This window comes from Gymnogyps californianus, chromosome 27, assembly GCF_018139145.2.
Source record: "Gymnogyps californianus isolate 813 chromosome 27, ASM1813914v2, whole genome shotgun sequence".
NCBI lineage: Eukaryota > Metazoa > Chordata > Aves > Accipitriformes > Cathartidae > Gymnogyps > Gymnogyps californianus.
Window position 1 is genome coordinate 3,186,138 of NC_059497.1, and position 24,216 is coordinate 3,210,353.

Here is a 24,216-nt window from a genome sequence, read left to right on the forward strand (position 1 = left end):
AATCTCTAACGGCATCACCACCCTGTAGAGTCCCCACGCGATCTGATGCTTACTGGTGATATACTTAACCACAAAGTCAGTTCCTGCAGAGTAATTGTGGCTCCAGGTGATGTTTGCCCAGTTACTATTAGCCATAGCTCTTATGTCCCATATGGACGATCCATTGGTGGCTGGTGGACAGGTTAGAACAGGAGTTAGTATTTTGGATTATACACGAACGAGACCTCATCTAGCATCTGGTGTTGGTAAAACCTTACAAAATCATTCCTGAAGTTAACGCTTTGATCTTAACCTACAAGCGTGCCTAAGGATGTATTTGTTCCTTTCAAGATCCTTAACTTTAAACTTTTGGGGGAAGTTTGGTAGCAGAAGCTCATTGTATATTGGTGTTTAAGTCCAACTGCACTCAGCTTATCTTTGGAGTCTGAAGACTTCTGTGGCACGTCCCTGAGGATTTCGGTCAGCAGGGAAATCTCCTGACTAAACTTGTGCCCACACGGATGCAGGAGACGTGCATGAATGCACACGGACTGACTGCCACAACCGAGAAGGAAAGACTGGGAGAGAATATTGTGATGTTACTGGGTCTAGAGACAGCCAGTGGGGCAATGAAGTCACTCGTTTCTGATTTTGAAGTTAAGGATTGTCGACGTTGCTTTGGAGAGTGGATGAACTTCATTTCTAGTGAAGTAGAGCTAATCCACTAGTTTAGTGTGTGTTTAAGTGACGTCAGATAAGTTACACCTTGGTTTTATTACTATTATTATTTACTTCAGGGTGTAGCTCAGGGTTTGGTTTGACAAAATACAGATTAATTGCAGTCCCTGGGACGAGGCCAGCTATGCAACTTTTAGGAAATTGCCAGGACCTGGCGCTGTGGGGTCGGGGACGTGACCTAGAATCCCTCGTACAAATACGACCTGTGCTGCCACACGGTTGCCCTGTCTGCCCGCATTACGGCTCAGCCTCTTCCCTCGTGTCCCCGGGGTGGTTCGGGACACGTGCGGTTCCTCTTGCAGCTCCTATTTTCCTCCCATCTCCTCTCCCTGCCCTGTGGCACTGTGTGCCTCACCACTTAATTGCCTATTTTCAATTAGCAACGTTTTCCCACGTAGTCACTTAATAAGGACTGTGTTGTGGTAGCAAACTTGCTTCATTACGAGGGCCTCACATATAGCGATGAAGCTGCATCTGTATTTCTTGCACCAGTTTTTAAGCTGATTTTGTTTTGGCAGTGCAGCTCCCTGCATGCTTTCCCTTGACTTGCAGCGAGCAGCTTTGCACAGCCTAAGGCTCCTCTGGCTGGGGAGGTGTGTGGTGCCACAAGCTGGAACACAAATTCGCATTTCTTAGTTCAGGTCTGCATCTTTAACAAGCAAATTAGTGCGGAGCTTGAAAGCTGCTGCTGAGTTGCAAATCTATTTTACTGCGGAGTACCAGGTGGAGGCTGGTCCTCCCAGCATATGTTTTTGGTGGTGGTTTTTTTTTAACCATCCTGAGCTAATCTTATGCAAGAATATAAAGAAAGGGGTCTGAACTGCTTTAATCAAATTCCTTGAGTTAAATGGGTGTCAACTTTGATATTCACTATTACTACTATCTCCTTTCCTTCTTTATGAACAGTTAACAAAGCTTTCTGCAGCTTTTGCACTTGCGTTTCTGAGTGTATCCTATCCAGCTATGTAACTGAATTCTTTTGATTGTGTTCCCTTTTGCTACTAGCTTGATTTATTTTTGAATAACCTGAATATAACTATCCATAATTATTTATGAACTGTAGATACCATTATAGTAGTGTTTTAAAAACAAGGCTCGGCGAGATACATCTCTCTGTATCTATCAGTAAAACACATATAGTAGAGTTTGATCATCCCATTCTAGCTGATCGCATGAGAAGTTTAGCTTGACCTGATAAATACCTGGCATACACCTGCATGTTGTAACTTAAACACTTCCCCAGCTCTCCTGTGGGCTAGGCCTAGGTTACATCGCAAAGAGCAGTAGCATAAACCAAAAGACTGGTATAAATGATGACAGGTCTCTTAGCTAACAGTTGATGTGCTAAATTTGAAGTGACATCTTCTATAATAGTAACAGAACCCCTTTTTAAAGGCAATAAGATACAAGATAATACTTTTGAGAGCTTTCGTAGGGTCTTCCACTCCTTCCCAAACACTGATGCTAACTGAGCATTGCGACACCCCGGGGAGGGCTGTGTTAACTCTGAGACTGAGACCAGGAGGGTGGCACAGAGACCCCCAAATTGCCGGGAGCCACTTGTGCACCTCGATTCCTGAGCCTGTGCCACCTCTGGCTCCTCGCAAAGCCGTTCCCAGAGCGTGGGATGTCCTAAATTTTGCCTGTGCCCATTATTAATCCTCGCTCTGAGCAAGATGCGGGGAAGGTCCCGGTAGGGTTAGAGGCGTTAGAGGAAAAGGAAAGCGCAGTACCCAACTCCTGCTTTGTGGTGGCTGCCGGAGCCCTCTCTGTAGCTGTTGTAGTGCTTGCGGCGGTGGTGGCGGCTGTAGTGGTGGTGGTAGTTGTGGTGGTAGTTGTGTCGGTAGTTGTGGTAGTTGTGTCGGTAGTTGTGGTAGTTGTGTCGGTGGTGGTGGTAGTTGGGGTTGTTGTAGTACTGGTTAGACCGATTGTAGTTGGAGGCGACCCAGTTGCAGCTGGGAGAGGGAAACACTGGCTTTTTAGACGAGGTGATGTCTCCTCGGGGCTTGCACTTGCCATCCCCGACGGCTGGATGTGCAGGCACACGAGAGAAAGCAGAGCAGCAGAGGTGGGGGACTGGGGAGGGAGGCAGCAAACAGCACGGGGAAACACGAGGCTGAACCACTTTTCCCGTCCCCCTCCACGTGCGGGGACAGCCATGCGCCCGGCCGAGGGGCAGGGAGCGATGCTGGGGGCGAAGAGGGGCAGCAAGCGGGGGGCTGCCCCCGGCAAGCTGCTCCTGCGCACCCACCGCCTGCACCCGCGGTTTGATCCCTTTCCCAGGGCCGAAAGACCTGCTTCTCTTTTGCCTTTGCTCTGCCGCTGCTGCCCCCCACCACCCTGGGCTTAAATCGCACGGAGGACGTGGAAGGAGGAAAGCGAGGCGTGTTTGGGGGACGCAAGCTGTCCTCGCCCCATTGATCCCCCACGCAGAACTGCGCTGAGAGCACTCAGGGCTCCCTGAAATAAGAAACAGGATTTATCTCTTAAGAAAACATAATAATCCCATTTGTCGTGGGCCAGGCAAGCCACAATTACATTAATTCAGCAGCCCCTGGACTACACCTCCAGCATTTTTGCGCTGCCGATTCAGCCTGCAGCTTCTCAGCTGTTTCCTTCCTGGCTCCTCTCTGTACTAATGCTGCAGTCTGGTGATGGAGCGGCTTTAGCATTAATGTGGATTTTAGCTCCTCCGTGAGTGATGGATGGTACTTTGCCATCACTGCCCCTCACAATTTACATTTAAATTAGGACAAAGGGGTTGGCACACCCCAAGCTGTCCAGGGGGAAAGTCTGAGCAATTTGTTTTCTAAATAGCCCCCATCCGCATCTCGCCTGTGCTGTATTTCCAGAGCAAAGGGGTAAACGTGCACTTTACGCACACACCCTGCAGTGTGGTTGAGAGGGTCCTGAGCACCATCAGAGGGGGGGAGCGCATTGGCTTGGGCCTGAAAACCTGCCAGCAGAAAATGCAGCTGAAATGCTGCTTAAACCACCTAAGGTAAACGAGCAGGGATTTACCCTGTGATGCTTGCATTAAATTATATTTACTTACTCTTACTGTAGATCAAGGGATTACAAATCCCCCGTTTGGCAAATGAAACCGGCTATTTTAAATATCACCTGCAAACAAGAATAGCTCTAGGAAAGTACTTTAAAAGGTGTCCCAGAACCAAGCCAGGGCTTTCTTTTTCACCAAGCCCATCCCCAAGGAGGGCCAACCCCTAAAACCTCAGCCCTCCCAGAGATCCAAAAGCAGAGAAGAGCAGTAGGTCACTCAGTCCGTCTCCCTACCGACCGCAGCTGCAATAAAACCACAGTTACCGGCACGTCCCGAAAACACCAGCCCACCCCAAGGTGTGCCCAGAGAGCGGCGCGTGCTCTCCGCGGCGGTACCACCGCAGCATCGCAGCCAGCCGCATGCAGCAGTGCAGCCACCGAAATAAAGCACCTGCCTTGCAGAGCCCATCGCTGTCCCACGGCCAGGCGAGGGGCTCGGGGGGGGGCAGCGGGGATGGCCGGCCACAGGCGAGAGATGGTGGTGACAGGGAGGGGACCCAGCCTGGGTGGGAAATGGCACGGCTTTGTCCTCGGGTGTTTTGTTGTGTAGCAAAGCGCTCTCCGACCTCACCCAGCCACGGCAATAGGGGTGTGTGTTTGTTAGGGGTTTTGCTGTTCGGCATTTCTTTCCCCCAGTTGCTGGGTTACACAGGCTTTGCTGTGTCCTGAGGCTGTAACTTACTTACAAAAGGCTTTCTTGGGTTGAGAAGTATTAACATACATCTTTGCTGATTCATAGCGGGGTTTTTTTGGAAGGTTAAGAGATTAGTGTCACTAGGTTAATGTCACCATTAACCCGATTAAGCTGCAGCTCCTCAATAGGTTTGCAATGTACACAATCAAACAGCGCCGTAGATGCTAGTTATTAGCTAATGCAGTCTCAGCATTTCCCCTGTGAATCCCTGGCTCCCCTCTAAGGAAAATAGGACCCAACAAGGCACAAAGTAACTTGCTGAAAGGCAGGAGCTGGTGGAAAACCTAGTACAACCCCCCCAGCTCCCAGGCCTGTTACACATCTCTGCATCGTGCCTTTCCTGCACAGCACCTTTGAGGACTGTCTGCATCACCTAGTACTGCTGTAATGGCTTTAGCAGAAGGAGAGATTCAGCTTTAATGCTCCTCTAGACCCTAGATAGGAAGAGATTATCTGGGATAAGTCAAAGCTTTGCTATCCTTCATGTAGGGTATCATCATCTTTATGTATTACATGCAGGTACACACGCACGCAGGTGAAGCTGCAGTGCCAAGACCCTCCTGGATGCTGCATTGACCGAAGCGATTCAGCATCGGTCTGAGCTCTGCTGCTCAGCTCTGGCTGACAGTGATGCCAGGCAGGATTTGCCCACACTGCTCCAGCACTCCTTAGTGGAAGCGATCCCCGAGAGCAGGGCTATCCCATTGCATCAGGATAATGCAGGCTTGCTCCCGAGCGGGTCCCTGTGTGAAATTGAGGAGGGGGTGTTGGCACTGGGGATAAAAATGATCCTGGCAGGGCTAGGAACAGCTAAAAAGTGGGATCGGGTGAGTTTGGAAAGCAATAGTTCAGAGAGGGGAGGATGGGGAGAGTGTCTATGGGCAGCACTGTGCTGCAGGATGGGACCGGGCGGTGGGAAGGTGGCACTGCGGCCGGCCAGCCCGGCCAGGGCTCCCGCAGCCCTGGGGGGATTTAGTCCTAAGCTGCCCCGGGATTCAAAGCTACAGCCTCATTTGTGTTTAAATATGAAACGTACACAGGAGAAAAGCTCAGCTGGGAGATTTGGGGGAGAGAAGATAAGGGGCATTTTCTAGGCTTTGAAATCCATCCCCTAATGAGAGCTGATGTCAGTCTGGGGGGAGATAAAGGCGGGCTTTGACAGAGATCAGAGTGCTCCAGCGTCCCCTGCAGAAAAGGGGACCCCACCATGGGGGAGCAGCAGGGACAGCCTGCATGCGGCCGTGGCCCTTCTCTGGGGTACCTGGGGTCCCCTCCTTGCTGCCCACCATGTCGGGGCTAATTAAGGAGTGACAGATCGCTGCTCCTGGCAGCAAAAGCAGGGGACAGGGGAGATGGAGGGCCAGGCTGGCATTTCCAGAACGGCTCATTTTGAAAAGGTAGAAATTGCACACATCCTTCTAAAAATGTGGTTGCAATATTTCATCAGGTATAACGTTTCTAAGCTTTGCAGAGTAGCTGAATTTATTTTTCTGTGTTCCCAATGTGAGGTTCACGCAAGGGCTTTGACAACAGTTGCCTCAAGTTTAGCTACAGGACGGAGCTTTTGGCATTTGTGTGATGGGGAAAAAAAATTCCCCCCCTCCCTGAAAGCAGGAGGCGGTGCAGAGAAGGGGCTGCCACTTTCCCAATTGCAGGACAGAGCAGCACCCTGAAAACCAGTGTTTCAAGCAGGTTTGAAATTGCCCCAGCACACCCAGGAAACCCAGAGTAAAAGCCAGCAACAGCAGTTCCCATCCTCTTGCTCCCACCGTAGCCTAGCCCATCTTCCTGGAAACATCTGAACGACCGTTCAGCTCATTAATAGGCCCCATCTTTGCAAGGCAGAGATTGCTTTTTCTGTCTGCAAGATGCATTATCCTTTCAGGTAATGGAGACCGAGGGGCACGGTGGGGAGGAGATACGCTGTTATAATGGACAGGGGATACAGCAGTCTGGCTGTAGCAATTAATAGGCTAAGTAATGAGAGATGTTTGCAGCAGGATGGCTGTGCTCTTTGCTGCAGCTTGGCTCCTATGACCATGAATGAACCAGTAAAAAGGAGCCCAAACCTTACACAAAAACTGTGTGAGGCTCAGATTAGAAAAAAACTGAGAGGAAGAATCATAAAAGCAAAAGGGGGATATTTAAAGAGGGAGCCTCTTCAAGGAGGGACTCGAGTCCTGCTCTGAGTAGTGTCGCAGTTCAGGGAGTAGTTGCATTTTTTTTTTTTGCAAAATACAGGAAACAATACACATCCATACTGCTCTTTAATTATTTAAAGGTGCTTTTAATGTGTTGTTAGGCTGTAGTAACAGCTTTCCCTTGGGTGTGTCTACAAAATAATTAGGCTTGGAGAAATTTGATTAATTTTTCATGAATTTTGATGATTAGCCAAATACATTTTCAGAGATTTTTTTTTTCTTCTCACCCTCTCCCAGTTTTTAACAACAGAAGGAAATTGTAAAGTCTTTACCATAAAGTGTTCCAAATCTGATGATAGCTATAAGAAATTCAAGAATAGAAAGGAGCAATTGAGCAGTCTCTAAAAGAGAGGGGTCAGCAGTTCTCTGTTTCTACTGCTGTCTGTTTCTAAAATGAACAATAGCATCTTTCTCCTCCGATTCCTAATTATGGAGAGACAAGAAGGGAACAGAGAAAAGTCAATGTTTTTTTTCCTTAAAGTCTAAGACCAATACTCTTTATGGTCCCTGATGAAGTTTTTCCATGCACATGGGTAGTATAGGATCCAGTTTTGATTTTTTCTCATTCATAGCATAAATGAGAGCCTTTTTTTAGATGTCCTCTCTTTTCCCCTATCACCTTTCCCTTTGTCCAGGTCTGGCTTAGGAAAGGTAAAGCCTTTCCTAAGGGAAAGTCCCTGCACTTTAATTTCATCAAGCTGGTCCAGTTTCTCATACACATACAAAACAGCTACGACCCTGTATATGTAAGGTTACCCCTGAAAAAAATAAAACCTTTTTATTTTTTTTAGTGCCAGCAGCCCATGGCAAAGAGCGTTTCACTGCAATTTAAGACAACTTTCACTGTGAATCCATAAAAATCTACAAAATCTAGGTCACTGAGCGGAGATGAATCTTCCGAGAAAGGTCAAACAGTATTTCACTCGAACCCCGTACTTGTTAGGAAGAGAAACAGCCTCTCAGGACAAACACCACTCGAATTTGTGTAACAGCTCCCGCCCCGCCCCGTGTCCTAACCAGAAATGACATCCAGCTCAAGAGCAAGACAAAGATGTGTGCTGGATCTTGCTACGGCTTACACTGCCTTGATTTCTCTTGCTGAAGCCTAGCATGGTGAGGAAGCTATGAATGCGGCTGAGTTAGCACTCAATGACCGACTACTCCAGTTACTGACCCTTAGACTTCTTTCAGCTCCAGCATATCTTTTCTCTTTACTGCTTCTCCTAGCAGAAGGTAAAAAATAGAGGGGTCGGGGAGCGGTGGGCTCTGTTCTTGTAGAATTATCCTTTAAATAGCAAATAATTCATCTAGCTTCCAGTGGTGTAAGAAATTATGCCTGAAATGATATGATGCTGGATGGATAAAGAGATCACGTTGTGTTTTCAAAGTTCAGCAATATCCACGGCAAGTAGAAAAGTACTTTAGAAGGTGATCCTGATCCACAAAGAAAAATCTGGATTCTTGTGGATAAGCTAAACCCTGGCTGAAGTACGAGCTATAGCAGCAAAACAGCCCTCCCGGACTTGGAGGATAGAGATCCTCTAAGCCAAAAAGTTACGTCTGTTTTCAGTTTCCCACCACCCAAAGCAGACCAATCTGTTACCCCCTTTTTCTTTTTCAGGAAGAGAAAAATATAGTAAGAAAAAGATTGGCATCTATTCAGAAAGGAAAAAAAAAAACCGCAAAATAATATTGGGTTGAGAGATATCACTGCAACAAAATAAAAGGAGGAGAAACATCTATGAGGTAGGAAAGCAAAACCTACAGGTGCAGAGAGCAGGTCCTGCACTTGTATCACTTGGGAAGAGTCTTCCCTAAGAAGCTGTTCCTCCTTGGGGAGCCCCGGCAGCCCCAGGGCCGTGTCCAGCAAAGGCAAAGCACGACCTCTTACAGAGCCCTGGGTGCAGGGCAAACGAGTGCTATTGCTCCAGACCAAAAGCTTTTCCGCAGCATCCGGGGTGCGTTTTGGCTGGCTGCACTCCCTAGCGCTGCCGCTAGCCCCCAGCTGAGCTCGGTCACAGGGCTGTCCCCGCTGCGGAAATATTGGCTCAAAGGCGAAAGGGGGGGGGGAAAGTCATGTCTGCAGCTTTTGTAAGAGGTGGGCGTCCTTCTTTGGGCAACCAGAAGTTATGCTTATGCTTTAGACTTTGCAGGGTTGACACTGGGTAACTGAGGATTTGGGTTTCCTTGAAAGCAGGTAGAGATGCTGCCCCCCCCTCCCCGTTACAAGAAAAGGTTTCTCTCTGCTTCAACGCTGCTGTAGAAATTCGCAATCGAGGGCAAAGCCAGCGATAGCCTCGCATGCAGACATGCACAGCTGTGGCACAAACATTGTCCTTAACCCTTTCAATGGGCACCTGGAAACAAAAGGATTCTCCTGTACGAAAGCCCTGGCAGCCCTACAAGAACCCACGGAGAGGTGTGTGGCTCGTGGTGCCCGTAGGCTGCAACACAGACCTGCCTGGCCAAGGGAGGCAGCTGCTCCAGCAGCAATAGCGCAGGCTCCCGGGTGTAAAAATGCAGCTTAAATATCGCAGGGCAGAGCACGGGTGGAGGACGGGCACCACTGAGGCAGGGCTGGCTGGTAAATATTCTGTATTTTGCAGGGCAGGGATGTTGAGGTTTAAAAAGGGAGCGGGCTTGTGCAGAGCTGGGATTAAAAACCTCTTTAATGGAGCAACTCGACTCTTGTTTTTGCTTGTACAGTCTGTGGCAGCTGCAGTGTCTGGTGAGTTTAGCTATCATTAGGCATCTGGGAGGCTGTTAAGCCCCGCTCAGAGATATTTTGATCTTTGCAGACCCCCCCGTGGAGCCTGCCCTTGTCCCTTCTGCCTGTGGGGCTTCGTTTTTACCTGCCGTCGTTTCATATGCCCAATTTAGACTCCTGACACTTCACCTTCCCATTGAAAGGGTTAATGGAGTGCATGCTTAATTGCCAGCACACGCGAGCGCTCGTGGAGTGAGCCTTGCCCCATGCCTGTTACCTCCTCCAGCTGGTACGGTACCTGGGGTTGGCGTGGCTTCAGAGGGCAGCGCCAAGGATAGAGAGGGAAATACGAGGAGAGCATAGAAGAGAAAGGAAGAGAAAACAGAGGAATATATAAAACAACCAGAACAGACCAACGAGAGGCTCGGGACCACTTGCACACAGTCACCAGAGACTTGAGAGAGAGGAAATAAATGCATTAGCTACAACCCGTCACCCTCCTGTGCATCAGAGCCACTTGCACAGGGCAGAGCGAGCAGGGACGTCCCTTTGGAGATGGAGATTACCGGTTAAACACACACCAGCTCTGCAGCAGAGATGCCAGTGGTGTTGATTAAGCAAAGTGCTTAAGCAGGTGCTTATATCTAATCCCAGCAAGGACCGGTTTTGACACTCTGAACTTCTCCTTAGTTTTTCTAGTGTAATTGTAACATCAGTGCTCGTCCTGCCTTGTGTGGGTTGGAGCCCTTGGCGCAGAACATCAGAGAGATGTATTTTATTTAAGCTGCTCAGGTGAATGAGTCTGGCAAGCAGAAAACAACCTCTGAATGCATTAATGGGTTTAATTTTCTTAATCTGCTTTTCTTTTTGGATTCCAAACTCATCTTTCACGTAGCTTTACAGCAGGTACCTTCATATCAAAGTGGGCGTTTAGAGCTGCTAATCGTACTTACGTGCCTGTCATTAACAGAACTCGCCTATGTCGTGTTGTACCTCAGGGTCTCATGTTTTGAGGTCAAACTTTGCCATATTTCTGTAACTTCAGACTGTAAACTACTTTGATTTTTCTTGCTGCTTAACAGCCAACGCTTTGTCCTTTTGCTAAGTGGCAGCAGCTCGTCCCTTTGGCAGGGCAGCTGGGGAGCACTGGGTGCCATCACCCGTCCGCATCCCCAGCCCCGTGGGCAGGGAACCTTACCTTGTCACGCTGGCGTACGCTGTACCTGCTAGTTCCTGATTCAAATCAGTTAAGCAATATACAACAGCGGTTGGTTATGGCTATTATTTAGCTGTGCTCTGCTAACAGTCGCTGTTACCAGTGTATAGAAACAAACCCAGTAAAGCGAATGTATACGAAACAACTAGAACTATTGACTATCAGCATCGATAACTTCAATCCGATCCCTGTGCTCTAACAGTTTGTTCAGCAAAGCTCCTTTTTAAAGCAATGACATGCCCCCTCTCGTGTTTGCCAGGGTGTAACTTAGCTGATTTTTTTTTCCCATAGCATATGCAGCCCCATCTCCCATCCTGTCACGTCAATTAGCGATGCTGGAGCCCACCTAAGAGGTGTCAGGAAGCATTTCATTTCCACTGGGTCATCAGTAGGGATTACTTTTCCTACTCAGAGCCATTAGTTGGGGAGGGGGAGATGGAGACAAAAACCCCATTAAATCAGAGCGCTAACCGAATCATAGGTCTTTTAGCAAATGCTAAAGAAAGGAAAGAGCCAGCTTTTGTCTCCCTGAGTTCCCTCAGGGCTCCTGAACTTTCACTTAGTTTGATGAATGTCCCACAATGGGCATTTTATCTTATTATGAATCTGGGAGTTGGGGCTTCACTTTGGAGGGTCAGGTCAGCTGCTGGTTATGGGGTGACAGGGAAGTGGCACTGTAGCCCCTGCCTGGGGTTCACTGCCTGGAGGATGCAGCTGCTGCACCCCCTTCGAGCCATGTAAAGATCACCCACCTCTGCACCTTATTTAGCTCATACGGAGACTGCAGAGGGGCAAATTAGAGCTTCACCTTTAGCAAGAGAAGAGCAAGATGCCCTCCTGCTCCAGGGCACATGAGGAACGCTAATTGTTGGGGGGCAGCAAGATGGTTCCCAAGAGCACAGCACAGTCCCTGCCAGTCACCTCTGTAGCTTTTCTGCTGCAGTATTTGGTCCTGGTCAGTCATCTGTCTATCTCTGCAGTAGAAAGTAGCTGTGCACCAGTTACTGTCTTGTACTGGTTGCTCCGTGGACCACCTGATTCTCTGACCTGCAGTTTTTGGCTCATACACGTACCATCACCCCCCTAACCCCGCAGCAAAGCCAGAAGCTGTTGCTGCTGCGCATACCTTCGTTCAGCAAGGCTGGCGACTCCTCCACTATGGTTTCTCCTTCTCCCACCTGGGTCCGTGCGCGCAGGAAGAAGCGATAGCGCGAGATGGGGTCTGTCCTCTGCAGGGTGAACCTTGTCTGATTGGGAGAGAAGTTCTCTACCAGGGTTCGGCCCGTTTTGGATCCGTTAACTGGGGAGGAAAGGCAGGTCATGGTGGCTTCAGCCTTGTTTCAGAAATACGCTGTGCTGTCTGTCTCGTCACCTTGCCCCCAGGACCGACTGGCAGTCGGTGTGGGGCCACATGTGCTCAGAGCTATAGCTGCTGTTAAATACGCTTCGTCTCGGGCCGTTGGTGACTTACTGGCTGGGGGACCTGCTAGTGGGGACATTCAGGGTTGTATAGGTGGTCAAGGAAAGGCACAGCACAAGTGCCAGGGTCTCAGCGAAGGCTGTACTGCCCCAGGCATCGTGCTGGGCTCTGCAGAGCGTGCTGCACTCCGGGCAGCATCTCTTCTACAGCCGGGAGCTTGTGTTTGAGTGAGTGCATGAACTACTCAGACTGTGCTTAAAGGTCTTTCTAAATCAGAGATCAAACTTATTTCCTTTCAATGGTCGAGTCTGGAGAACTGCTGAGCACCCGCCACCCTCCCTGGTTAACTGCAGCTGCCCAGCACTGCTCCAGGACTCCTCTCCCACACCAGCGTGTCTCATCTTATGATGAAAGCCTCCAGTTCCTTACAGAGAGCTTTCTGTGCTAGGTGAGGAGGTAATTAGCAGCAAGGAAAATATTTAATGACTTAATTATTAGCACTAAGAAGATAACATGTGGAACGTACAGGCTTGATATCTAAGGTTGTATCCTGTGAGGACTCCATTGGGATGCTCTGGGTGATCCCACTCCAGATTGATGCTTTCCAGATTTGGCTGTCGGATTCTTAAATACCTGGGGGAGCTGGGCACTTGGGAGGAGGATGGGGCCAGGAAGGAGAGGGAAAGAAGAAAAAAACATACAAGATAACATACCTTACAATACTGTATACATCGCAGGCTGACTGATACACTCAAGACACTGAAACACACACACGCAGGTAACACGCACACACACACTAAAGGTCAGAAACCTATTGAACAAGAATCTGTGCCAGAAACCATGCGCCAGCCCAGGGTTTTCAGCAGCGTGTGTGTAGGGAGCAGAAACCAGAGCAGCTCTGCATGCAACCCCAGCCCCGGCAGCACCGTGCCTGTGCTGCTCTGTGCTCGCTGGGTACCGCTGCCCTCCAGCGCATAGCTCGGTGAGGCACCCGCAAAAGATGCTACAGCCGTGAAGCGGAGCTGTGACGCAGTTTGAGTCCCATTTCTGTATGTTGCACACATACTTTACTGGTCTTGTTTACAGCCCCCACCCAGCCCAACATTTACATCTCATCTATTTATCTGTTGGAACGGTGAAAAATAGTATAGCAGCTTCTCTTATTGCAAAGCATCTTTGTATTATTAATGTCTAGAGATCTGTAACAGGGAGCTGGTGCACGTATACAGTGGTCCTTACCCTGAGGAACGGCTGCTTTTATGACTGCTTATTCAAAGCTAGCAAAGGAAGGAAATCATTATACATTCTTGAATTAAATTATTCTCCTGGTTTACTCATAATTGCAGTATCTTAACTGGGGAAAGAACTTGGCTCTCTGATCTGAGAGATTAGTGATTTTTTTTTTTTTTTAAACAGAAGTTTTGCAGAATATCATTCAGTCTCCTAGACGTCAATATATAGCCAATAAAACAGCTTAGTGGTATAGGGGGAAAAAAAAAATCAACAGTTTACATATGACAAGAGTATCATCCGCTATAATTGTTTCAATCAATGCCACCCACGGATGCATATACCTACCCCAAAATGCATATAGCTACCCCAAAATGCATATAGCTACCCCAAATGCTCCGTGCCTCTAGCACACAGGTAAGCAGCTCGATCAAAATGCACCTGATTGCAAAACCACCCTACTGGAACAGAGGCCTTTCTTTTTAAACAAGCTTAATTACGGCTGATCAATGGCAAATCCTTAGAAAATGGTGACAGCATCCAAGAAAATGTTAAGGAAGAAAGCGACAGGACTGAGAGATGCTGTTCTTGTGCAGCAGGAATAGGACGAAGAGAAAGAGGAAGACCCCATAGTATTTTGTGTTAGTTGAGACAGGATTTGCTGTCAGCCTCTACTGTTTTCTCCTCTTGCGTTTTTGTAACATAGTGTGCCAAAAACATCTGTGCTATAGGAAGATTCATTGCCAGCCACTGAAAGTGCAGCTCCAACAAAAAGTTATTGGTGTGTCTATAAATAGCTCCTGTGACAGCAAGAAAATTAAAATCTCAAGTTCATCCTTGACATAAGCTCTTTAAACAGAAGAATGAGGTGCTCCTGCCTTAAAAGCCTGACAGGGGTACTAGTGGCATCCTTTCAGAACAAAAGTACTTGGGTCTTACAGAGATTTTACTGCCTTTTACTGAGCAAGATGAATGTATTCACTCCCATTTCACCGACCCGCAGCACGGGGAGGTGCGGTGACATTTGCAGGTCAGGCAGCAAATCAAGGGCACGGTGCTGTGCCTCTGAAGAGGCTTTGCAAACATTTCTCTTGTTCAGCCTAAGAGCTCCTTGCTGATGTGTTCAAAGTACCTGATGGCGATTTTTAGATTGATGAGACACTGCCAGTAGTTAGCTCTAGGTGTAGCTGCAGAGATGTCACCGACCCCGCTGTGACGAAGGCATACAGCAGTGCCGTGTGACGGTGATGCTGCCCAGAAGATGCTGCCCAGGCTCAGCTAAAAATTGTCCCTAGCGCATCTCCCCAGCAGCATCGCGGCTCTGCCGCAGAGCGGTGCAGCTCCCGGTCCGCTCTGCAGAGCTGCACCACCCAAACCTCTCCCAGCACGCGCCCCAGGGATGGGTGCCTGCACAACCCCCCCGGGAACGTACCTCCTTCTGGTGTGGGGAACTCCTTAACTTCACTGCGTGGCCCATCTCCTCTCCCGTTGGTTACAACCATCTCAAGCTTGTAGTTGCTGTAAGGAAACAGCCGGGACACTATGCCCCGGTTTCGGTCTCCAGGAAAACTCACATACTGCCGTTTTTTGGAGACCCACAGGTTCTTCAGCAAACTACTGTCTCTCCAGAAATAGGCCTTCAAGAAACATGCATGGCAAGTGAAGCTTTTCCCATTTAAGTGCAATTGTTTTTTTCATTAACAAAGCATAGCAAAACTTTGCCCTTCCAAAGAGCAGCTCCCAGCTGCAGAAGCCTTTTAGAGCAATTAATGAAGCTCCACGTCCCCCCAGCGAGGCAGGTCAGTGGTGTTACCCGAGGAAGAGGCTGAGCATGGGGTTAAGTGCTCACCAAAGGTCACAGAGCAAAACCACTAAGCTCAGACTACAAAGAGCTGTTTCTGGTTCCCAAGTGCTAGGCATCAAGTGACTCTCCCTTTCTACCCGGAGTAGTACCGTTGCGGTGTACAAGGAAAGGTGGGACGCGTCCAGGCACAAAGGAAAGTCTGAACTTGGAAAGTCTCCCATTCAAAGCCCCGACTGTAAATCTTATTTCATGCAGAAATAAGATTCATTCAGAAAATAGACAAGAATGACAGAGCAGAGGCAGAAAAAACTGAAAGCAGTACCCAGGGAGCTTGCTTTATGCCCAGCGGATTATTGGATTTGAAAAGCTGTAACTGTTTGCAGGACACGTGCTTTTGGTAATGTCTTAAACTCCGATAGAAGGGGCTCTGTCCGGACGTTTGCTTGTTTTGAACAGGGTCTGTCTTCTGTACATAAACACTAGTATTTCACCTTAGCAGTAAATATTCAACATTAAAAGAAAAACAAAACAAAACACAACAGGATCCATGCTGTCTTTAGTTGCCAGTTAGTACGAACCGCTGGGTTTAGGCTTTGCAGGGGTTGGTGTTCATTAAAAGACAATGTAGGTACTTTGGGGATGACACAAAAACTAGCCTGTTTGTACCTGAGTTCCTTCCCCCCAGAGCCAACCAGCCCGTGGTTCTGGGCAGCTCTAGAGCCAGGAGACACCTTGCTGCTTGGGTAGGACCACCCCGAGTCCCTCCCTGGGTGCACAAGGGCAGCCCAGCTTGCTTTGTCTGAGCACCCCAGATCCTGTGGGCAGGCACTGGGAAAGGCCAGCCCAGCACCAAGCCCTGGGGGAGCAACGGGAGACATCCCCAGCCCCGTCCAGGCACCACGAAGACCAAACCAAGGCCCTTCATTTCTGGTGCTGCTCCAGAGCAGAGCTCAGCCCCTGTGGTCTGCACCCAGCCCTGGCAAAAGGGTCGTGATGGCCGGAGGAGAGTTTTCTGTCATCCCCATCGCAGGCAGCTCCATCACCGGGGCCACCTTGGCTTGTGAGAAGGTTAGCTGTATTAATAGTCAGTGCCAAAGAGATTTGGTTTTGCTCACTCTGTACTCCTTGAGCTGTCCCTGGATGGTGTCCAGGTGCACTCGGGTCCAGGTCAGAGCAACGGCAGTGCTGTTTAAAACTCTTATCCTAACATCCGTAGGCGCAGCCTTGGGATCTGAGCGTTCAGGGATATAAAGCAGAGTGTACGTTAGGTACCCAGCGGTACCCTGGACGTCAGACAGACGGACGGACACCCCTCTGCCCCCCTCGTCCTTGCCATGGTTTTCCCATCGCAGCATTGCTGGGCTACTGCAAACCAGGCGAGCAGCAGCCCTGCGCGCCGGCTCTGCCATCTGCTGGCACCCCGTCTGGCCGGCCTGCCTGCTGGCAGCGCTTTCATGGGGATAATCATCTCCTTTTTTCCCCTCCTTAAATTCAGTTTCTGAGGATTTCCAAACTTGATAACATAAACCAGGAGCAACAGGCTAACTCTCAGCTTCCTGGCTGCCCTGATTTGGGGTGAGCAGACCCTACGACCCTGCAAATACACAGAATAGCATCACTTACCTCTGCTCCCCTCGCTTTCTCCCTGACATGCGCACGCTTTAAGAGCTGACTATTGTTTTTTTAGCAGTGCTTCCACAGGAAGGGGGAAGAAAACCGCCCATATTTCACTCAGCCAGCCATCACGAGAATATTCGTGATCCAGTTAATAGCAGGGCTTCCTACACGCTGCTGCAAGAGATCACGTTCGCAGCAAGGAAGGGGTCTGGCTCACCTCCCTCTCCGAGTGAAGGGTAGCACAGCGTGCCTCTGCTGCGGGCAAATCCAGCCCCCTCCTGCTGCAACTGGCTGGCCACTGTTAGACCCACAAGTTACAAAACTACCTGTTATTTTCCACATCCGTCAACCTGAATTTGGCCAGAACCTGCTCTTGATCCGGCTGGGTTTTTTGCCTCCTCTTTTACAGGTCACCTGCTTGTATGTAGAAATCTGCAGTTATTTGTGAAGCAATTCAGACATGACAGGGACTAGGTTTTTTGTTTGTTTGTTTGTTTTTTTAACTTGTCCCACCCCTCGGGATACAGGCACAGGAACACATTTGTGTCTGGGGTGTGATATGACAGCTTTGGTCTCCCTGGTTTACCTCCATATAAAGCACACGTGTGCAGGCTTATTCAGATCCTCCCAAAACTCAAAATTATTGCACAAGTTTTCAACTGAAACTAGAAAAAAAAAAACCAAACCCTGGTAGCGCACAGACGGGTAATGCAGGGACGACGGTGCAGTCAGGTGCTTGTGGAACTTGTCCAGTCACAGCCTCTCAGCTAGGTCCAGCTTTGCTTCCAGTGCTCAGCTCTTCCCCTGATTCCCACCGTTTCTGCCCATTTTCCTTCCCATTGCCCTGTCTCCTCTGGGAGAAGATGCCCAGCCGGAGGATGCGTTGTGTGCTATCTCAGCACCAAGATTGCAGATTTGCTTGAAATTGCTGTGCCCTCTTTGTGCCCCCTTGACTTCAAGCCTCGAGTCATGGATGGTTAGCTGGCTTAGCTACCTTACTTCTTGGTAATCCTACAGTCACACAGCCAGGGACCCCCACCGATGCTGCAATGCAAGGAACTAATATATATTTCTCTAAAAATAAAGCTGTTGGCAGCAAACCACGTTATCCTAACAGGATAAGGATAATCGTAGTTCAGAGTCTTGGATGCTACAGGCACAGAAGGTGATACCAGTAGCCCAGAAAGGAGGTGAAAAGAGTGTTAAACAAGCTGGCCGCTGTTCTGCGTGACCAGGTGGAGAGTTTTAAAGAAAGATAAGCTGAGCCAATGGTGTGTTGCAAACAGGAGCCCAAGCTGGGGCCGTATCAGAGAGGCACAAGAATCCAGTCCAGGATGAGCCAAAAGCCATTTTGGCCATTTGTAGCACCTCTCATCTGAGATGAACTCAGCGCTCCACAGATGTCAGGGGCAAAAAATTTAATGCGGCTTTATTGGAATACAGCCAGAGCTCATCTTAAGTGAAATCTTACTGTCTTCCACACTCAAAGTGTTACCTGGGTATTATAGAGGGCAAGGGAGAGGCTAAGTGACTTGGGTCACGCAGGCAGCTGCAGGCAGAGCCCAGAACAGAATCCAATGGCCAAGCCTCTTTCTTCCAATGCCTGGAACTGGATTTTTGTGCCAAATCAAGCAGTGCTATGAACATGTTCTGGGCACAGGTGCCAGCCCACTGACCTTGGGTGGGATCCTGCCCTGAAACACTTAAATCTCTGGCTGAGAAAGTACTCACAATCTTCCCCTGAATAGCCGATGACGGTGTCAGGCTCCGGTGCTCTACCGAAGTCATTCTCTGCCTGCACTTTGATCTCATAGGGTACGTAGATGGGTGTGTTCCAGACGACATGCCTCGGTGTCTTCACTGTCTCATTGTACCAGCTCCCTCGGGGGTCCCTTCGCCTCCATCTCACGATATACCTGAGGTTGGGCCCATAAGCTTGAGTTGCATTCAGAGGCTTAATGGACCAAAACAGAAAAAGAAAGTGAGAAGGAGAAAGAGCAACGGTATTTCTCTGCCATGGAGCTCCAAAAAGTTGTGTTCAGCAGCTGGTTCTTATTTCATGCTCCATCAGCGAATCTCAGAGGAGGTCAATACTTTTGTTCCCAGAGAGAGACGTACCTAGTCCTTGCCCTCCAGACCCAAGGCACGACCAAGAACCATATCCTTATATTCCAGCCACACTCCCACTGCAATTTCTATCCTCCTTACAGATGCTGGCTTATTTGTGGATGACACCTGCTGGTCCATGAAGAAAAGCAAGAGCTGGTCTGTAAGCCCTATATGCTGCTTGAGGAATCAGACGCTCTGAGCATCCTCCCTAACCTGTATCTGTGACCCAGCATCTTTTCTTCAGCTTACGTAGTTGTAAATTATTGTTTTTATCACAAACCTTCTTCTAGGCACTAACAATGGCCTCTCTTGTACGTGCATCTTCTGCTTTTTATTTCCTTTACGATCATTAAGGTTATGGTATTCTGTGTGGTACATCACACATGTTAGAGATGCTGAGTTCTCTATATCTCAGCATCTGTGACCGTAATGGTAAGATGCTGGGTGGCTGTCAAGCATCAAAGAAGAACTCACCGTCCAGGTTATCTCCATGTTGTTTTTTTGGGTCCCTGCACCTTGAACTCCTGTTGGGTTAATTTCAGGACCTGAAATTCACATTGAAAAAAAAAAAAAAGCAGTTTATAATGTTGAAAAATGACCATCCGAGTGGTTAAAAACCCTCTACTGTGCAAGCCAAAAGTACTTCCAAGACAGAAGTTAATGGCCTGATTTTTCCAGAAGTTCCCATTCAGGTTAATGGAACATGAGACTCTCAGCACTCTTGAAAACCAGGCCATTTATTTAGGAGCCTTTTTTCCGCCCCCCACCCCACCCCCCGGCCCCAAAATGTCCTAAATCTTTGAAAGACAGCCATTGTGAAGCAACCCCAGGAGCCGAGTCTGACACTTTTGAAATCTGAAACAAGAAGAGTAATGTCGAAAGCCAACACTAGATGCCAGTAGATATTGCAGAAGTATCTCTGCAATGGTTAAATTAAGAAATGTAGCAGAATACTAAGCTGCTTGTGAATTCCTCATATGAATTTTCCCAAGTATTCTACAACGTACAAAGCACTGGGCACACAAACTGAAGACCCGAGTCTTGGTCGTGGACTGGAGCACACTTTACTCCTGCATCGACCTGGGCTCCTGGCCAGCTCTAGCAGTGGACAATGAATTAGCAATTTTGGAACAAAATGCCTTTTGCTTGTGGCCAGTTTACACTTGAGTCTAATTTTCCCAGAGACTTCTGAGCTTCCTATGGTCAGAAAGGATGACAGACTTTCATTAGAAATCTTCTCTGTAAGGTGAAACCGGGCGTTGCTTCAACAGATTCTGCTGGAGTGACCTTTGCATACATCTTTCCGTTTGAGTTTTGCTGCTCTGCAGAGTATCAGTCATGGGCTTGAGGATGTGATATATAAAATTACACCCCAGCACATGACTGCATGGACCAGCTCATTCCCTCACCTGTGTAAATCTGTTTCTGTTACAGGAGCTGCGATCATACCCCACGAGGGAAGAGTCTACACGGAGGGCGGTGGCCAGATGCTAAGAACAATGTCAAGTCACCGTGGCAAGAGGGACTGGGCGGACGGTACTCACGTGCCCCGTTGGTCTGGTATCGTTCGGAGGGCACGCTGGGCAGGCTGCTGCCCACATCGTTCACCGCAATCACCCGAAACTGGTAGTTGACGTAAGGAGAGAGGCTCAGGACGGCCGAGTTGACGCTCCCGGGGTATCTGGAGTGGTTATGCCACATGCCAGGTTGGAACCGGTCCTCCTCAAACTGGACGATGTAGTCTGGGGGAGAGGATGGAGAGGTGGGGTTAGGGGCCCACTCACAAGGAAGTTCTCCCTCCACCGTGCGGAAGAAAGCGAGAGGGATCCAGGGCAGAGGGTCCGGCGGCTGACCTGTGATGGGGCTGTTATTGTCATCGCCGGGAATCCACGTAAGCCGCACGCTCCTCTCGGCCAGGTCTGTCAGCTCCAAGTCACGGGGCCGGTCGGGTCGTTCTGTTGGCCGAGTAACGAGACAAATTAGGCTGGGATTGTCCCAGGAGCTGGGAGTCCCAGTTCCCATTGCTTCTCCCGGGAGGGGAAGCCCTGGCCGTCTTAGCCCAGACCCGTGGGAGGACACGTGCTCTGTGGCACGATTCACGTCCTGCAGCTCTTGGTGGCCCAGTGCAATTTTTCAAATACAAATGTCCTCATGTACTGATTGTGCCTTGCCTTGAAACCCTACCCGCTCCCTGCACAACTGATGTTATCTGGTGGTGGAAGCACGATACAGTGGCTTAGCAGGGGGATATATGATCTTACAACAAACTACACGCAGCTGTCCAAAAAATAAATGCAAACAAATAGGATAGAAAGGACACAAGGCCTCAATGAAAATACATACTTGTTAGAAATGCTCTGGGCACAATTCTGGTTTCTTTATCCGATCACAACCCTCACGGTCGCACAGAACCAGCTCATGCAATAACAGTAACAGTAATAACTTCTTTCCAGGTAAAGGTCAAGGGATTCAACGTGATTTTTTTTTTTTTTTTCCCCTCCCATCAGGGCTCACCATTTCCAGGTATGGGTAAAGTGATTCTTGCACTCAGGAATTGGCACTGTGGGACACGAAATGATATGGCACAGGACCTTTCTACCCGCGGCCATCTGGATGGGTTTTCAAGGACAACTGGGACAGGACTTGGAAGCATCAGCTCCCAGCTTTTTCAGCCGCTACACCTAGATTTTCTGTTGGCGTTATTGGCAAGGCAAAACAAAATCAGTTTACAAAATAAAATAAACCCAATGAATTAGTGATGATTACCTTTCGGTAAGTCTCTCAAACGGTTAGCAGGGATGGCTGCAAGGTAAGACATTGGTTGTTAACGGTGTTAGTTTAGTCATTAAGCTTGGGTGGCCAAAGGAGCACCTGGCAAATATAAAGTTGCACACACAGTTACAGATTTCAGAAGGATCCGATCCTGCCTGGGGACCAGAGTAGGTATGTCCTTCCCCCAGAGACCTCCAGGCACACTCTGCACACCTTTATTCATCCTTCTAGTACACAGCAAAGGGGAAACATCAGCCTGCTATAGAGTTAATTAGCTATTAGGGGAAAAGGAAGGGAAATAAATCAAGCCCAGTCAAATTCTTAGGGATACGGGATTCATATTGCACTCTGACTTTTGTAGGGCACTGCAGGGCTATGTTGGAGCACTCCCGTGAGCGCAGCACGTCAGCAAGATCTGAGGCGGCCAGGAGCAGGGATTGATAAATCTGTGTTTTGCAAGTAGATCTCGCAGTATACATAAATGGGTACGGGGAATGGGCTTAGGTTTGTCACTCCCTATATTGAAAAGGGGACCCGCGAGGCTAGGCGTGCCTCACTCACCCCCGGGTTTCCAGTGTTGCTCAGCACCCTGACATTCAGATAAATTCACTTGCAAATTTAGGAGTGTTCTCACAGAGCTTCAACGTCCACATTTGGATATTTTTAGCTGTATGTAATAACTACTCTTTTTTTTTTTTTTTGTCTCAAATGCAAGTTTTCTTCGACTCAAATTCAATGCCGTTGTCTGAGTCTGAGATTAGGCAGCATGTCCTTGCCGAGTCCTGCAGCAAGGGAACAATTGCTCTGCCAGCATCTTCCTGAGCATCTCTGCTTCAGAGGACAATTCTGTGATCACAGATCACCCTTTCAGTCTGACCTTGAAGTCAGTCTGTTGTATTAAAAAGAAAGCAGTAAGCTCTGTGTCAGTGCAGTGGGAGGACAGCTTTACCTAGCACGGTGAGGTACGCTTTAGCTGAGTCCTTGTCCAGCTCTGTGCTAGCTATGCAGGTGTAATCCCCTTGGTCCTTTTCAGCCACGCCATATATTGTCAGACCATCATCTTCTTTCTTCATCCTTAAAGGGATGAAAACAATAATCACGCAACTGTGCCTAAGCACATTAAGGCAGCAGGATTGAGGTCTAACTGTTCTCTGATAAAATACATATAAAAGCCCAAACGGAACAGGAGTACGTCTCTGGTCTGAAGATTTTATCCGCTAAGGATGTGTTGAGTTATTCTTGGAAACCTCATTTCCTAAGGAATCAGTGAATGTGCTCTGGTATATATCTGGAATAATTACACTTTTAGGAAAACAGTCTGACCTCTGACTGGCTCGTGTCCTGTGATCCGATCTCACTTCACGAGAAGAGAGTCAGCTATGGAAAGGAAATTACAGCTGTACCACTCACAGCAGATAAATATTAATTTTGAAGTAGCTTGTTATTAACCCACCCACCACCTTGATAAAACAAGATGTCCTAAAATATCTGTAAATAAAACTTACAGTCAAAGTCTTGATTTACTGATAAGTCAATTTTAATTGCTAGGCAGTATCTGTTGGAAGGAGCTAGTAACATTAAAAGTATCAAGAACAGCAAATGTTGCCTAGATGGGAAAGTGATGTTTATTCATGTTATCCCTGGTGACTCCTGAAACGTTCTGTAAAAAGTCCGACAATCCTGGGAGAGAAGACCCATGAAACTCTTAAACACAGACCTGTTTCCAATGTACAGGGGTGCATCATCTTTCAGCCAGGTGACTGTGAGTTTCAGCGTAGGGTCGTGCTTTATACGGCAGTGGAGGCGAGGCATGGAGCCCCTCTTCACCACTTGATCTTCTGGTCCTCTCACAATCCTGGTTGGGTCTGCACAAAGTCAGAAAGAAAGCGTTGGGCACCAAACTGCTGGGTCTTAGCTCAGGAACTCAATGAAGAGCGATGTTACTTGGAAAGGACGAGCATGCACGTCAAGTGTTTGTCCAGCTTGCTATAGTGAACTGTCTCTGATATAAAAGCTTGCAAATAAATTAATTTAACAAGCCATTAATTCATGCTGACCCTTTAAAAAAATACCCAGTTTTCTGAGTCAGCAATCAGTTTTGCTGAAGAGGGAAAGCCCCAGTGGAAACTTGATTCAGAAAATGTTTTATTGCCAGTTAACCCTGAGGAACACGGTGTGTTTCTTTTTGCATTGCCTATGGCACCTCACAGCTCAATATCCCACCAAGCCCTTCTACAGCTTCAGTATATCCACAGCCTTGTTTTTTTCCGACATTAAAAGGGAATCTCTACCATTTTCTGGATTCCAGCTCCAAGTTATGCAGTGCCTGTCCTGCTGACAGACTGCTGGAGCACACAATCAACCCTCCCTTAACCTAAATTATTATTTCTGCTGCAAGTTTCAGATGATCCAAGAGACCGTTTTGACCCAGAGCCCTTCGTGCCCCTACCTTTGACCTCCAGGCGAACCTGGGCCTCCGCTTTACCCAGGATGTTGGTAGCGACGCAAGTGTAGATGCCCTGGTCCTCCTTCCGAGCCATGTTCATCTCCAAGCTCCCGTTCTCGTGCGCCTTGTAGTTTCCTCCATCCAGCGTGTTCCCCTGGCCATTCTTAAACCTCACAACACCACAAAGTGCTATTGTAAGGGAAGAAAGAGCAGGAAACCTCCC

General features: G+C 48.4%; 1 protein-coding gene across 9 annotated transcripts in view; it reads right to left on the reverse strand.

Moving 5' to 3' along the window:
- NFASC (neurofascin) overlaps window positions 1-24,216 on the reverse strand; it is a 54,077-nt gene that overhangs the window by 13,862 nt on the left and 15,999 nt on the right. For 2 of the 9 annotated variants that reach the window (XM_050911535.1, XM_050911537.1), the window contains exons 12-23: window positions 23,997-24,163; window positions 23,265-23,412; window positions 22,497-22,621; window positions 20,629-20,730; window positions 20,320-20,517; window positions 19,250-19,320; window positions 18,398-18,620; window positions 16,165-16,280; window positions 14,678-14,882; window positions 12,542-12,664; window positions 11,722-11,895; window positions 9,678-9,692 (exon numbers count right to left, since the gene is read on the reverse strand). In XM_050911535.1, the coding sequence (XP_050767492.1) occupies window positions 9,678-9,692; window positions 11,722-11,895; window positions 12,542-12,664; window positions 14,678-14,882; window positions 16,165-16,280; window positions 18,398-18,620; window positions 19,250-19,320; window positions 20,320-20,517; window positions 20,629-20,730; window positions 22,497-22,621; window positions 23,265-23,412; window positions 23,997-24,163 (1,667 nt within the window). Of the gene's footprint in view, window positions 1-53; window positions 171-2,450; window positions 2,673-9,677; window positions 9,693-11,721; window positions 11,896-12,541; window positions 12,665-14,677; window positions 14,883-16,164; window positions 16,281-18,397; window positions 18,621-19,249; window positions 19,321-20,319; window positions 20,518-20,628; window positions 20,731-21,541; window positions 21,578-22,496; window positions 22,622-23,264; window positions 23,413-23,996; window positions 24,164-24,216 lie in introns of all 9 variants that reach the window. The other 7 variants (XM_050911532.1, XM_050911531.1, XM_050911536.1 and 4 more) reach the window with 7 other exon arrangements.